This window comes from Aethalodelphis obliquidens, unplaced genomic scaffold (assembly GCF_003676395.1).
Source record: "Aethalodelphis obliquidens isolate GAN/ISIS:26980383/991018 unplaced genomic scaffold, ASM367639v1 scaffold11, whole genome shotgun sequence".
In the NCBI taxonomy this organism is placed as follows: domain Eukaryota; kingdom Metazoa; phylum Chordata; class Mammalia; order Artiodactyla; family Delphinidae; genus Aethalodelphis; species Aethalodelphis obliquidens.
The window spans coordinates 30,587,253-30,601,163 of NW_020837955.1; the positions used below are offsets into that span (position 1 = coordinate 30,587,253).

Below are 13,911 nucleotides of genomic sequence, written 5' to 3' on the forward strand. Positions count from 1 at the left end.
AAAAAAAAAAAAAAAAAAAAAAGGTGGGATGATACCCAAGGTGACTTACTGGAGTGTGGGAAGAAAGCATTAGGGCTTATGCTACTATTATTTTTAATTTTGATTTTTAAAATTTATACTTTATAGTGCACAATATTTAAAGTAGTATATGTTTATTAACATGTAAATATACATTTACTTGAGTTACATAATAAAAATTCTTACTGATAAGAGAGCATGATGATTATGGTTTGGAGACTTCTGCTCTAGCAGACAAGGTCACCTAAACTTTTATTAGGGATCAGGTGGACAGACAATGCAGACTTGGGAGTGAGGGATGCAGAATGCACTATAAAGAAAACAAGAAATGCAAGCTCAGCACGGTGTAATACAATAATGTATCGTAGTGCAGAGAGGAAAAAAATACCCATAATATAATCTAGAGGTTCTCTTCATATTGTTTAAAAAGAAATCAATAAATATTAAATAATATTTTAAATAAAAACACTATTTAACAAAAGACTTGCATGTGAGGTTGGCTTCCAAAGGCAACTCTGTGTAAAGACTAGCCCTGAGTGGATCTGATTCTTCTTTGTAGAGTGGTTATGCTGGCAGTAAAACCAGATACTTTGATAAACAGGATTTATTGTTTCCTGTAATACTTTATAATGTTAAAACTATTGCATTTTTCTTATGTTTAAAATGTCTTAATCAAATTTTGTATTCATGGCTAGGATAGAGAATAAAACTTTAATTGATTTAATTTTAGTTCTGTTTCATGTTTGTGCTGGTTTTCCTGCATTTAGTAGTGGCCATTCCTGTGTTATAAACAGCTCAGCATGCTTATTTGATTAAGGGCTCTAGACTGGGCAGTTTCAGCAAGATGAGACATTGGCAAGGCATATGGGCATGTGCAGGCATCTAGACAGGGATTGGCAAAACTTTTTCTGTAAAGGGCCAGATAGTAGATATTTTAGGCTTTGTACACCAGATGGTCTCTGTTGCCAATACTCAACTCTGTTCTTGTAGCATGTTAACAATCTTAGATATATGTAAACAAATGGGTGTAGCTGTGTTCCAATAAAACTTCATTTACACAAATCGGCAATAGGCCAGTAGTTTATGGAGCCCTGATCTAGATTAACCATGTCAATATGGTTCTCAATCCAAGAACATGATTGCTACAAATTAAAAATAAGTTAATTACTTGAAACTTAGAATGCATTGTAGAAACGGCATTAGAAATAGAAGAAGCCTGTTTTACCTTTTATGTAGCTGAATTATATGCTACCTAATTTTTGAAAATCTCTACCCAGCTGGAATGTACAGATGATGTTAAGAGTAAGAAGTGAAGAAATAGATTGGAAACTAGGTGTTTGTGGTCAGAGTGTAATCTTGGAGTGTAAGACTTCTGAATTTTAGAAGAACAGTACCAGGTTGTGAAGATGTCCAAAGTGTGTAATGGGAGTTCTTTGCTCAAGTGGCATGGAGGTGAACATTCTTCAAGCTGAAGAAGAGATCAGGAAACTACAAAGGGGAATTGCTCCTTCCTTATTGTGGAAGTGGTAGGAGTTTCCCCCCCTTACTCCTATCTCTTAATGGTGAGAAAGGATTTTCCATCCTTTTATCTTGGTTGGTGTCAGCCCCTCCATGTTTCTAGTAGAGTGAAAGTGGCAAAGAGGAAACCTCTTTGCAGTAAGTAGAGGCAAAGGTAGGCTCTTGGTAGGGGCTTTTGCTAGGAATGGGTGATGAAGGTACAGAAGGATTTCAGGGGCTGTGGTGAGTAGAGTTTTCTTTTAAGTCTGTGTAATTGTGCCTCTGAAGGTGAAGCGGATGGGACAGAGTGGGTGGCTTTCATGTACTCCTGTTGTGTAGCCTAGGTGGGGAAACATAACAGTTCTTTCACATCACCTCTTATAGGTGGGAGATACAGATTATAGTTGTAGCTCCTAGAGTATATGTTTCTTTAGAGGAGGGGAAATGTATTTTAAACTAAGGGTAAGGAATTTCCCAACATAGCACAGGACTGGGTCAGTTCGAGTAGGTGGGGTGGTAGAGAAATAGAGGGGTTTTGGGGAAAGAAATCCCCAGTAGTGTTAGATTTCCTCATACGCAGTTTGGGAGGTATATTCCTAATTAGGAAGATAGATTATATTGTAGGTGATAGTTGTAAAGCCTCCTGTTCTTAAATTTCCGGCTTTATTTTCTTATTAAAAGAGCTATATATTTCTTGACTATGTATTAAGGTACTTTTTGAATATGTTACACTTCTCTTCTTCCGTTAGAGAAGAAATTGAAATAGAAGTGGTGGTGTAAGATCATGGAACAAATTAGAATTTTCTTTAAAATTAAGTCTCTGAGGCTCTAAACTGTTATCATACAGGCTTAATTTATGTCTGATAATTTGTATCATTTGATTCAGCCCTGATTTGGGGTTTTTGTAATTTAAATTATAGCAATATTTTGACTTTAAGGGTTTGTTACAACTGTCAGTTAGAAACTAGGGAGAAGGATTGTTTAGTGGACCCTACTGATGGATCTAAGCCTTGTTTAGATCAAGAGAAACTTTTATACAGACTTTATATGAGGTTGTGATCATAACATTTCTAAATCTTAATTGATATTTTCTATTTGTTGAGACATCATTTTCCTGGTTTCCTGTAGCTATTGTCCATGATTTCCTTTAGAATTTTTGAGTATATTTAAAACAGTTGATTTAAAGTGTTTGTCCAACAAGCTCAATTTCTGTTTCCTGAAAGACAGTATCTGTTCATTTCTCCTTTGAATGGGCTATACTTTCTTTGTATGCTTTGTAATTTTTTTGTTGGAGACTGGGCATTTGATTATTATAATGTGATAACTCTAGAAATCAAGTTCTTCCCCCTCTTCAGGGTTTGTTGTAGTTGTGTATTTGTTTAATGACTTTTCTAAACTATTTTTTGTAATGACTGTATTCTTTGTTTTGTGTGGTTTCTAAAGTCTCTGTTCCTATAGTTTATGGTAAGCTAGTGTTTTGACATAGATTTCCTCAAATGCTTGGAGTCAAGAAAAAATAAAGAATTCTTCCATTCTGTGCACATTGACTCTGTTGGGACACTGCTTCAGTGCTTAGCCACATTGTTTATGACTCTGCCTTACCCTTCACTTCCTTCTTGGTCTGAGTCTGAAAATTAGCCAGAGGTGGAAGTGTAGAGTCTTCTCAGGTCTTTTCTGAGCTTGTAGTCCAAGAAAAGTCTCCCTGGGCATGCATGTGGCTTCTCAAATTCCCATATCAAAATAATTGATTTTCAACTTTTTAATATATACATTTAGAGCTATATATTTCTCTCTAAACAATGGTTGAGCTTCATCTCATAAATTTTGATATGGTGTGGTTTTAGTATTAACAATTAAAAATATTTTCTAATTGTCCTTGAGACTTATTAGTCTATTGCTTAGTTGTCAAACTTTTGGGGATTTTAAGTTTATTTATTTTTGAATGGTCACTGTATATGGGGCTGCCACTAATTACATGGCTTTTGAATACATGGTTCCTGTAGCCAGTTGTCATTGATTGATTACATTGATTTAATTCAATTCTGGTGTTACTTCTTGTTGTGGCTTAAGAACAGGTACAGGCAGACCGCAGAGATATTGCTGTTTCAGTTCCAGACCACCACAGTAAAGCCAATATTGCAGTAAAGCATCACATGAATTTTTTGGTTTTCCCAATAATGTAGTTGCACATGAGTTATGTTTACATTATATTGTAGTCTATTAAGTGTGCAATAGCATTATGTCTAAAAAAACAATGTACGTACCTTAATTAAAAAATACTCTTGCTAAAAAATGCTAACTGTCATCTGAGCCTCCAGCAAGTCTCAATCTTTTTGCTGGTGGAGGGTTTGAACTACTGTGAGAATTATCAAAATGTGACAAAGAGGTACAAATTGAGCAAATGCTATTAGAAAAATGGCACTGATAGACTTGCTCCATGAAGGGTTGCCACAAACCTTCAATTTGTAAAAAATGCAATATCTGTGAAGCACAATAAAGTAGAGTACAAGAAAAGAAGATATGCCTGTAGTCATTTAAAGAGGGTGAGAATTTATTTTTCTCACTGTCAGTCCTGGTTTCTAAAAGACTTTTGCAGGCCCAAAGGGTTAAATAAATCTAGAGGTTCAAGGTTCTCAAGTACATCTACCAGGTGGCACCCTCCTAGGTATCGGGGCACTATCTTTAGCACTGAAGTCTTGCCAGGGCTGTGAACTAAACTTTTTCTGTAATTCTGCTCCTCTCATAATCTGGTCCTGGGCTGGTTTTCCAGTTTGGTCAACCCTCTGGCCTCAGAAATAGTCTCTTTAAATGTTACAGAGTCCCCTGGCATTTACACTGTATCTAAAATTGGTGGTTGGTGAATTGAGTCTTATAGGATCTTGGGGCAAGCTGCTTATGGGTCGGTGTCTTAGTACAGGCACTCTGCTGCAGTTTTCTGCCTTTAGCATATCAATGGCTTTTAACATCAGTCAACTAATTCCACAGTCTTTGTAACTACCCTTGCTCTTTTATTTCTCAAATATTAGAGATATCACATAAGTCTCTTGCATTAGTCAGTGCATCACCTTCCTCTGGTATCCTCTCTCAATTCAGCAAAAGTGAAAGCCTTTGTCATTGTGAGCTATAGCATGCCACAGGTTATTGCCACTCTCTCTACCACCCTCAGTGTGACTCTTGTTGCCATCTGGCCAGTGAGTGATCCAGCCCCAGAGCCCATCTTGAAGTTCCTGGTACTGTTAGATTGGTCACACTCCCCTCCACCACCTTGAAGCAGATCCTGAGACAAGAATTGAGCACATGTAGTATATTTGGGAGATTCAGGGACACTGACAGAAGTGATAGAAGAGAAGGAGCCAATAAGGGAGGTATGTTATCAAGTCAGGTACCACACTGGGTGACTGGAGCCAAATCCCACAAGGAAGTGCACTTCATTATTATTGCAGCAAAGAGGTAAGCAAGTTTGGAGTTTTTCCAAATCATTCATTGGCTAAGGGCTGCCCTGGGAGGATGTTGATTCACAGGCACTTTCAGCCCACCACATGCATAGGAAGAGTGGGTTCTAGTAGATAGAGGGAGCCCTTCAACATAGATGCAGGTGCTGGCCCGAGAGAGTCAGGCTGGAGTGTATGGAAATGGTCAGAGGGTCTGAGAGGATATGGTGTAATGCTGACACTGTTGGCAACTGTCTATTTTCAACTATGCAAGATAATATGAGATTACTTTCTAAAGTTGTACTGATTTATCCTATGAGAATTATCTCCACATCCTTGCCAATATTTGGTATTATTAATCTCTTTAATTTTAGCCATTCTGTTGGGTCCATAGTGGTACGCTATTGTGATTTTATTTTGCATATCCTTTATTATTATTGGTTGGTTTGGGTCCAATTAGGAAAGAGAATCACACAGTAATTTTAATAGGAAAAGTTTAATGTAAAGGATTATTGACTGTAGCACAGATTGGAACAACGAGAAATTGGCTAGTAAGAAGTAAAGAGAACTCTGCAAAATCTAGAAGTAGTAGATACAAGGAGCAGCCACTACTACTGTTATGGCTGAGATAGAACACTTAAGTGAGAGTCCCTGTGACCTGGCCTGAGATCCAGACCTTGTTGGGAGAGCAGGCTGTGGCTTACTGAATGGCAGAAAAGTCACTGTAAAGCTGTACCTGCGGAACTTGCTTAACATCTGCCCTTTGGAACTTGCCATGGTTACTTATGGGATGCTGGGGAAAGCTGTTCACAGAGTGGTGTCTCACTGGAGGCCTCTGCTGCAGAACTGCCTGAGGGGAAGTGCTGGGGGAAACTGTTGGTGGCTGGGTGCTGGTGGCCATCAGGTACGTAGGAGCCTAGTACCTAGTGCTGCAGGAGCTTGTTGAGTGAGTACGTTGGAACTTGGCAGCAAATCTGTTTCCTCCTGCAGTCTCTCCAGCTTGCTCTATTGACAAAGCCTGCAGGCTTAGCATCCTGCCATCTGGAAAAAAAAATATTTAAAGGGCCCAGATCCATTTTCATAAAGTAGGCAAAAAGTCTGAATTTTGAGGTGGGAGGCAATGGATAACTGGCACAGTCTGCCCTTTAATTATTCAGCGTCTTCTGTATGCATCTTTCTAAACACACGTGAACTCCCCAGCAACCAACAAAGCTGTATTTCTACCTAAGAAGATACACTTTTTCCAAGTGAAGTTCTCATCCTCTGTCCAAAAGGAGGAAACGCAGGTTTCGAGAGTCATTGTATCTATCACTGGTTATGTTAATTGCTCTTCATATTCAGTCATAGTTGCACTAAATATTCCATTATCTAAAGTCTAAATTGTAAAGTTACAGCTTGTAAATAAAATAAAAATGTGAAGGAGAGAGGATATATGTGTGTGTGTGTGTGTGTGTGTGTGTGTGTGTGTGTGTGTGTGTATGTATCAAATAGAAACTATGTAAAGTTGTTAGGATACTTACCTATTTAATTTGTTAAAAGACCATAATTGATGCGTATGGTTCTGTTCTTCCACTCCCCATACCGTATTTCCCCTGCCCTCAACTAGAATCTTGGCTCCTTGGAGTTTTACTTGGTGGAGTGACCCACACCCAATGGGTTGAACCCTCAATCATCCTGCTGTAGTTTGGATATTTTTTATGGACCTGTCTTCTAGATCTCTCATCCTCTTTTAGCTGTGTTTAATGTGTTGTTAAACCCGTCCATCGAATTCTTAATTTTGATTAATGTAGTTTTCAGTATTAGAATTTCCATTATTTTTTTCAAATATACTGTTACTTTTTACAGTTTTCAGTTAACTGCCGAAATTTTAAATCGTGTCTTTTGTCTTTTTGAACTTAGTACGTCATATTTGTTTTATAGGGCACATCTGATAATCTCCACAATTGGAATATCTTCAGGTCTCTTCCTGAAGATATTCTGTTGGTTCTTGTTTTGTTGTCATCTATCTTTATGTGTCTTACTATCTTTGATCATAGTAGACATCTTATTTGAAAAATTATTGGTAGAAATAATTTGAGGACTAGGATAATGTTATCTTTCTTCAGAGAATATTTTTGTATCTTCCAGTTAGGAGCCTTGGCATGATAGTTCTAGTATCACCTTAAGCCAGTGGTAGATCTTGGGGTTTTCTGTCATCCTGATGACTTGTAGCTGGGTTGCAGTCCACGTAATGGCTGGTTTCTGGTACACCTTTACCCTTATAGAAAATTTTTGTGTCCCAGTTCAGAGTGCCGTGTTGTTTATTTGAGCCCCTACCTTTTGTAGGTTGTTACATCCAGCTTTTGTCCCCCTTCTTCCTTGAGGCTATCAAAAGTGCTCTCAGCCTTTTGGCAGTCTCTAATAAATAGATAAAATTCTCCATAACAGAAGTAGCTCTGGATGCCTGGTTCCTCTTTAAAGAATTTGCAACTTCTGGATCTTGGCTTAGTAGGTCTTACCATTTTGTTACTTATAAGATTTAAACATTGTTCTTTAGCTTTTTAAGTTATCTTCAGTGGAGGTTTGTCTGAATTAGCTCATCTGGAGCTATTATTGGAAGTGAAAAATCAGGACAAGCTATTTAACTTGTTATTTAAAATGTGCTTCAGTTTTCTCATCTGTAATATGGAATTAATAATTACTACCTTGTGGGGCTTTTGAGATTTTTAAGTGAGGTAACACATTATGAGCTTACAGTGATACCTGATACTGTAAAATGCTCAATTTATTATTATATTACTTTGAGAACATTGGAATGTTTAAACACTTTTCCAAGCATGAATTAGCCCTTTTTTAAACCCAAACTAATTTGCAGGGATTACGGAAGACTTTCAGATAACATTTACATTAATTGACCTTTCGGTTATCCCTGATTTAGGCAAGTGAAACTCTTTTCCTTGAATGTTTTTGAGACTCAACGCTATAAGGAAAATTTGATTTTTGTCTAAAACTAGATAATTACCCTGTCTGTGTAGACATGTATGTATGTATGTATGTATAAATATATGTGTGTGTATGTATATGGGGATATATAAAGACTGATAAGCCAGTATGTGTGTTTGTCTACATAAATACATAAAGGCTAAATGGGAAGATATCTTAGTTATTTAAAATATTGTCTTTTGTCGATAAAATGTAATTGGGCTGGAGCTAAGGAGAACAAAATGAAGTAGAATTGGGTTATTGTTTAAATATTTTAAAATTCTGAAAATTTGAAGCTTTTCTAAATATCTTTTTCTTTTCTGTGTTTAAAATAGAGGATAATTACAAAACCCTTGATTTACCCTATTTTTAAAATTGACTGAGTTCTTGGACTAGATATAAAGTTGATGAAAGAAAATGATTCTAAAATCAGGTAGCTGAACTCAATAAAGTCTGGTGACAGCTACTTTAGCAGTCGCGCTGCATGAAAAGCAAACATAGCTAACAATGTAACCTCCAAAAGTGCTAGGTACATATACTATTTCTCTAGTCCATAGATCTGTATCTTTCAGAGTGCATTTGATCTTCTTTCTTTTGCATCTATCTAATTTTTGGGCAGAGTAAGTTTAACAATCTATTTTGCATCAGCATAGAACCCATCTGTATAATGTTGTCTTTCAATGTGTTTTTCCACTTTGTAAAATGAAACAATCATAATACATAAAAATTTAAAGAAATTCAAAATAAGTTTCCTTTGAGATTTAGAGAGATGATATATGGCAATCTGAAAATTTTCTTAAGTTGTAAATAAATTCTCCTGTTTGGAAGTTTGGTTTAGTGTCTTTTTAAATTTTTTATGCTACTGTGTGTCTTAAAGTTACTTTAAGGTAATCATTTTCATGATTTTGTTTTCTAGGTTAACAGAACCTTCTGGATATTTAACAGATGGTCCAATTAACTATAAGTATAAAACTAAATGTACATGGCTAATTGAAGGCTAGTAAGTATACAATTTGCATTAAATTATTTATTCTGAAATGATAAAGAAGGTGATTATATCAGTGTTAAAGCATTAAAATATAACAACTTCATAGTTCTATAGTTTATTCTGTTGCTTATTATTGGAAAACATTATTCATGATGTTAAAATGGGATTGATAAATTTTAGATATAATGTTTAATGTAAATTACAATACCCTTTTACTTGTGATAATAGTTTGATTTTTACATATATTTATTTTTAAGTTATGTTACTATGGCATTAAGTCAAGTATGCATTTTTGGTTTCTTTTAAATCGCTTGTTATGGAATTTGAAGACTGCATAAAAGGGATAAAAATATGCCATGCTGAATTATGCCATTGGTTCATACTATTCAGCATTTTAGTTCTAAGTGTGTTAAAAAAAGAACATTTGGTAAAAGAGAGAGTTAATTGTCCTTTTAGAGGCATTTTTCAGTAATTAGGGCTTGAGACTGAATTTATCTGTTTAAACATATTATGACGGGATCATAAATCATATGAGTTGTTTTTGAACTATTTTATGATTGTAAAGAGTTTATTTGGAAAACTGGGTTTTTATTTTTGTTACTTTAAAGGTTCTCTAAAACTTCAAGGTTATTAATTCCCTGTGTACCTGTGGTCTCATTCATTTGTTAACAAATAAGAGTATATCGTATTGAGACCTTTTGATTAAAATTTGAAGACCTTATTAGTACCTCTAGTTAAGAGTTCATAGAAATAAGAATGGTCTTGAGTGTTGAATTTAAAAATCAACTTTATTCAAGTACAATTTGCATACAATGAAATACACCCATATTAAGTGTACAGTTCAGTAAGGTTTCAGTAATGTATACAATTTATGTACCTCCACCTTAGTCAAGACGTAGAACATTTCCTGTTGACTAAATTTTTATAAGACATAGAACATTTCCTCTTGACTAAATTTTTAGAAAAGGATGATACATACATATGGCTGGTTAATAGATTTTGGAGTTGTATATCATTTTTACAAATTAGATATGACTGGTTATCAACCTTTTATACTGATGATGTATGGATTTATAGCTAAATTATCTGTAAATAGGTTTTTAATAAAATACTCTAAGATTTCTTTAGACCGTGCTTTACATATTAATTTTAAAATATTTTAATTTTTTTTCAGTCCAAATGCAGTGTTAAGATTAAGATTCAATCATTTTGCTACAGAATGTAGCTGGGATCATATGTATGTTTATGATGGAGATTCAATATATGCACCTTTAATAGCTGTACTTAGGTGAGTAGTTATGTTTAATTGATGAATTTATAGTCAGTTGTAGAAAAGTAACTGTATAATTATTAATTTTAAATATTTACTCATCTTTACTGCAAAAATAAATTTAGCATAGGCGTTGATGGCTAAACTTCAAAGATGGTATAAGACTATGATGATACTGTGACTGTCAACTTAGGGGTATATATAATAATGTAAACATTGATATAACAGAGATAAGTAGTTACTGTTTCAGAAATGTAGATTTATTAATAAATATCCCTTATTCTTGCTGTACATATTTCATTCTTTTAAAGTGAATTGAATCTGTTTTCAGAACTATCTGTATTTGGATAGATTAATATGAGTTCTAGCTGACAAAGGAATTAATAGATATATATTTTATAGTTATCTTTTTATTTTAGAGAAATTATAAAATTTTAAATTCTGTAAAAAAGGTTAAGTTATGCTTTATTTAGTGGTTTAATAAAGAAGGTGTTTCTGTCAGTTCTCACAGTTTGGGAATTTTGGTTGTTTCCAAATATTTTATTGTTAGTAGTCAGGCAGGTAGTAAGATTTAATTTAAAAATTTTAAAATCACAGCATTTTCAGTATCAATTTAAAACTCTTTATTATGTATGTACAAATTATTATGAAATGTTTTATGAACAGGAGAGAATATATCAGATAGAAAATTTTTTGAGCATATAGTGTAGATTTAGTGTACAATTTAACTGCCATGATTGTTGACCAGAGTTATTCATTACATTATTCCTTACTTTTGTTACTTACACAGTATGTCTTATATGTCCTGTCATTGTTAAAAATTTAAATATGGGTAAAAGCTTATTGTTCCCTTCAACATTTTAAATTTTATTTTTCTTTTTACTATTTATGTTGTAAATATTCTGTTTTAACAGGAATGTAAACTATTATTTTTTTGGGCAAACACGTAAGGGCTGTATTTCCAAATGACTGTTTGAAAATGACTCCTTGAGAACTTAGATGCTTATTCTGTGATATTGCTATTGCTCAAGATACTTGTAGAACTTAATTTTTGAGTTGTTTGAAAATTATAGAAAGGATATTCTGGAGTAACCTTTCATCTAACACCAATAGATAGAAAATGGAGCAGAGCCTTGTGAATAATTACATTGTAAGATAATTTATTGCAACAATTAGATAAGATACTAGGTTCAAACATTTATTTTTAGCAATTTAGATATAACTGTTATCATTCCTCTATTTTTATGACATTATTGACTGACCATCATTTAGATGTGTGCCTTTCATTTGTTTTTCTAGTAGTTGTGATGACTGCATTAATTAACAGTGATTCACTAACACTCTTACCAGCCATTTCTTGATACTAAAGGAAGCTTTTGTAAGATAATTAGCAGAATGGGATTTAGTATATGACTGAAGGTGGAACCAGTGACTCTTCATCAGCAAGTGTTCCTGTTAACTATCCTGAGAGAGATGGAAAACTCATATTTATTGAATATCCACTTGATTGTAAACACTGTACTAGGCAGTTTAAATGTCATCAGTCCTTGTTAGGATATTGTGGAAGAAGTACTATAATCCTCCATTTATTGTTGAGAAAATTGAGACTCACAGAAAGTTTTACTTCTAATAGATGGTAGAACCAGGATTAGGACTTGACAATCTCCGGACTTAAAAGCCTATACTGTTTGTACTTCATTTTACTAAGAATTCAGAATCTAAATGTTTGAATTATTCCAGCTGTATAAGAATTTATTATTCAACAAACATTTGATAACCTCCTCAATTCAAGAGACTGTCATAAGCCTGGAGGATGCAGTAAAGAGTAAGATACAGGCCATTGCAGACACCAGCTACCTGAAGTTGCGCCCAACTTTATAGGTTAAGTGCACAGTCCTTCACAAAACTGACCTCACTTCAGATAACAGCTGCAAGTTCAGGGGTCTCCAGGCTACCTGCACGTCTGACCAGCTGGCTACAAATTTAGAGGTGCCTGTGGCCCCCTCAGGTTCAATAATTTGCTAGAATAACTCACAGAACTCAGGAAAGCACTATACTTATGATTATAGTTTTATTATAAAGGATAAAAATCAGGACCAGTCAAATGAAGAGACACATAGGGTGAGATCTGGGAGCATCTCAAAGCTGGGTACTCAGGACATATGTTACCCCCCCAACATATCAGTGTGTATTGCCACTTAGGATGCTCACCTGATTTACAGGTGTACAGAGTTTTTTGGGGGGTTTCCTTTTGTAGGCATTATTGATCTAATCATTGGCCATAAGGCTGAACACAATCTTTAGCCCCATTCTGACTCTAGAAGTCAGATTGATTTCTTATGGCTTAAAGCCCCAGCCAATCACATGGTTGGTTTTTCTGGTGGGGCCAGCTCCCATCCTGAGTCACCTCATTAGCATAAACTCTGAGCCCACTATGAATAACAGAGACATTCCTATCACTTGGGAAATTCCAAGGATTTGGAGGCTACATCACCACACAGTAGTTGGGCACTGGTGGTGGTATGTAAACTGACTTTTTATACAGCACAATAAGTGTTATAATCAGGTTATGAAAAGAGTGCTATATGATTTCAGAAGTAATGAATTCGTCATGGTGAGTTTCATCATGAGTAGAAGAATGATAGACAAATTGTGGGGGTCAGATAGGACATTCTAGGTAGAGAAAAACATACGTACAAAGGCGTGTACACACTAAAGAACATTATATTTTGCATCAGTAGTAAGTAGTTATGAGTAACTTGATCATAGGAAATGCGAAGGGATAGGTAGGTGCCAGATTACCCAATAAATGGTAATCAGTAACATCTACTGAATACTTACTATGTGAGGGGCAGTGTGCAAGAGTTCTTTATATATATCAAGTCATTTAATCCCCACAATAACCTTTTAGGTAGGTATTATTATTGCCATTTTGTAAATGGAGAATTAAGGCACAGAGAGAGTCTGTGAGTGGCCCGAAGTTGCTTAACTGGTTGATGATAGAGTCAGAATTTGAGCCTGATTTTATAATGCTGTAATCACTGTAGTGTTGCTTTCTTGTTACCGCACTAAAGAAATTGGACTTTATTCTGTAGGAAAGACTTTTTAGAATATGGAGAATGGATTGGAATGGAGACCTGCTATTTTTTATTGTGTGCTAGACGATCATGTGCTGGACACCGTGTTTGTAAAGTCATAGGTAGTGATAATTTGAGGCCTAGAAAGTTATTATATTCCCAAAGAGTGCCTGGGGACACCAGAAATCCACAACCAACTGAATTCTAATTCAGGTGTTGAGGTAATTCACACCCAAACTGAAATTCAGTCCCCTGAAGGGCCTGTCTTCTACTAGTTCACTTTTACACCTAGTTTTTGGGGTCTCAGGTCAAAGTGAGGGCCCTGTGTTCCACTTTTTGGTTTCCTAGCTATGTAAAACAGCCCAGTTTCTTAGCCTTTCAGACCTCATCTCCAACTTTGAAATCAGTGAATGCCCATAAGGAGAAATGGCTCTAATTCATGGGCTTACCCTTTTCTTAGTTCTCCCAGTACCTTCAGGCTGATTTTTTTTAACTGTCATTTTTTCTGGTTGATTTCAGTGGGAGGGTTGGTTGGTCCAAATTGGTATGTTATGTGAGAAGTGTGAGTCCTCTTTCATTTACTGCTTTCAAAACACTTATAAACAAACAACCAAGCAAACAAATCTGCTGTTTTCATCTGTTTCAGAGGGATTAATCATATCTGTTATA

General features: G+C 35.2%; 1 protein-coding gene across 2 annotated transcripts in view; it reads left to right on the plus strand.

The window, feature by feature from the left end:
- Positions 1 to 13,911, plus strand: part of ATRNL1 (attractin like 1) — a 678,243-nt gene that overhangs the window by 17,529 nt on the left and 646,803 nt on the right. For both annotated transcript variants that reach the window (XM_027112688.1, XM_027112689.1), the window contains exons 2-3: positions 8,824 to 8,907; positions 10,070 to 10,183. In XM_027112688.1, the coding sequence (XP_026968489.1) occupies positions 8,824 to 8,907; positions 10,070 to 10,183 (198 nt within the window). The remainder of the gene's footprint in view (positions 1 to 8,823; positions 8,908 to 10,069; positions 10,184 to 13,911) is intronic.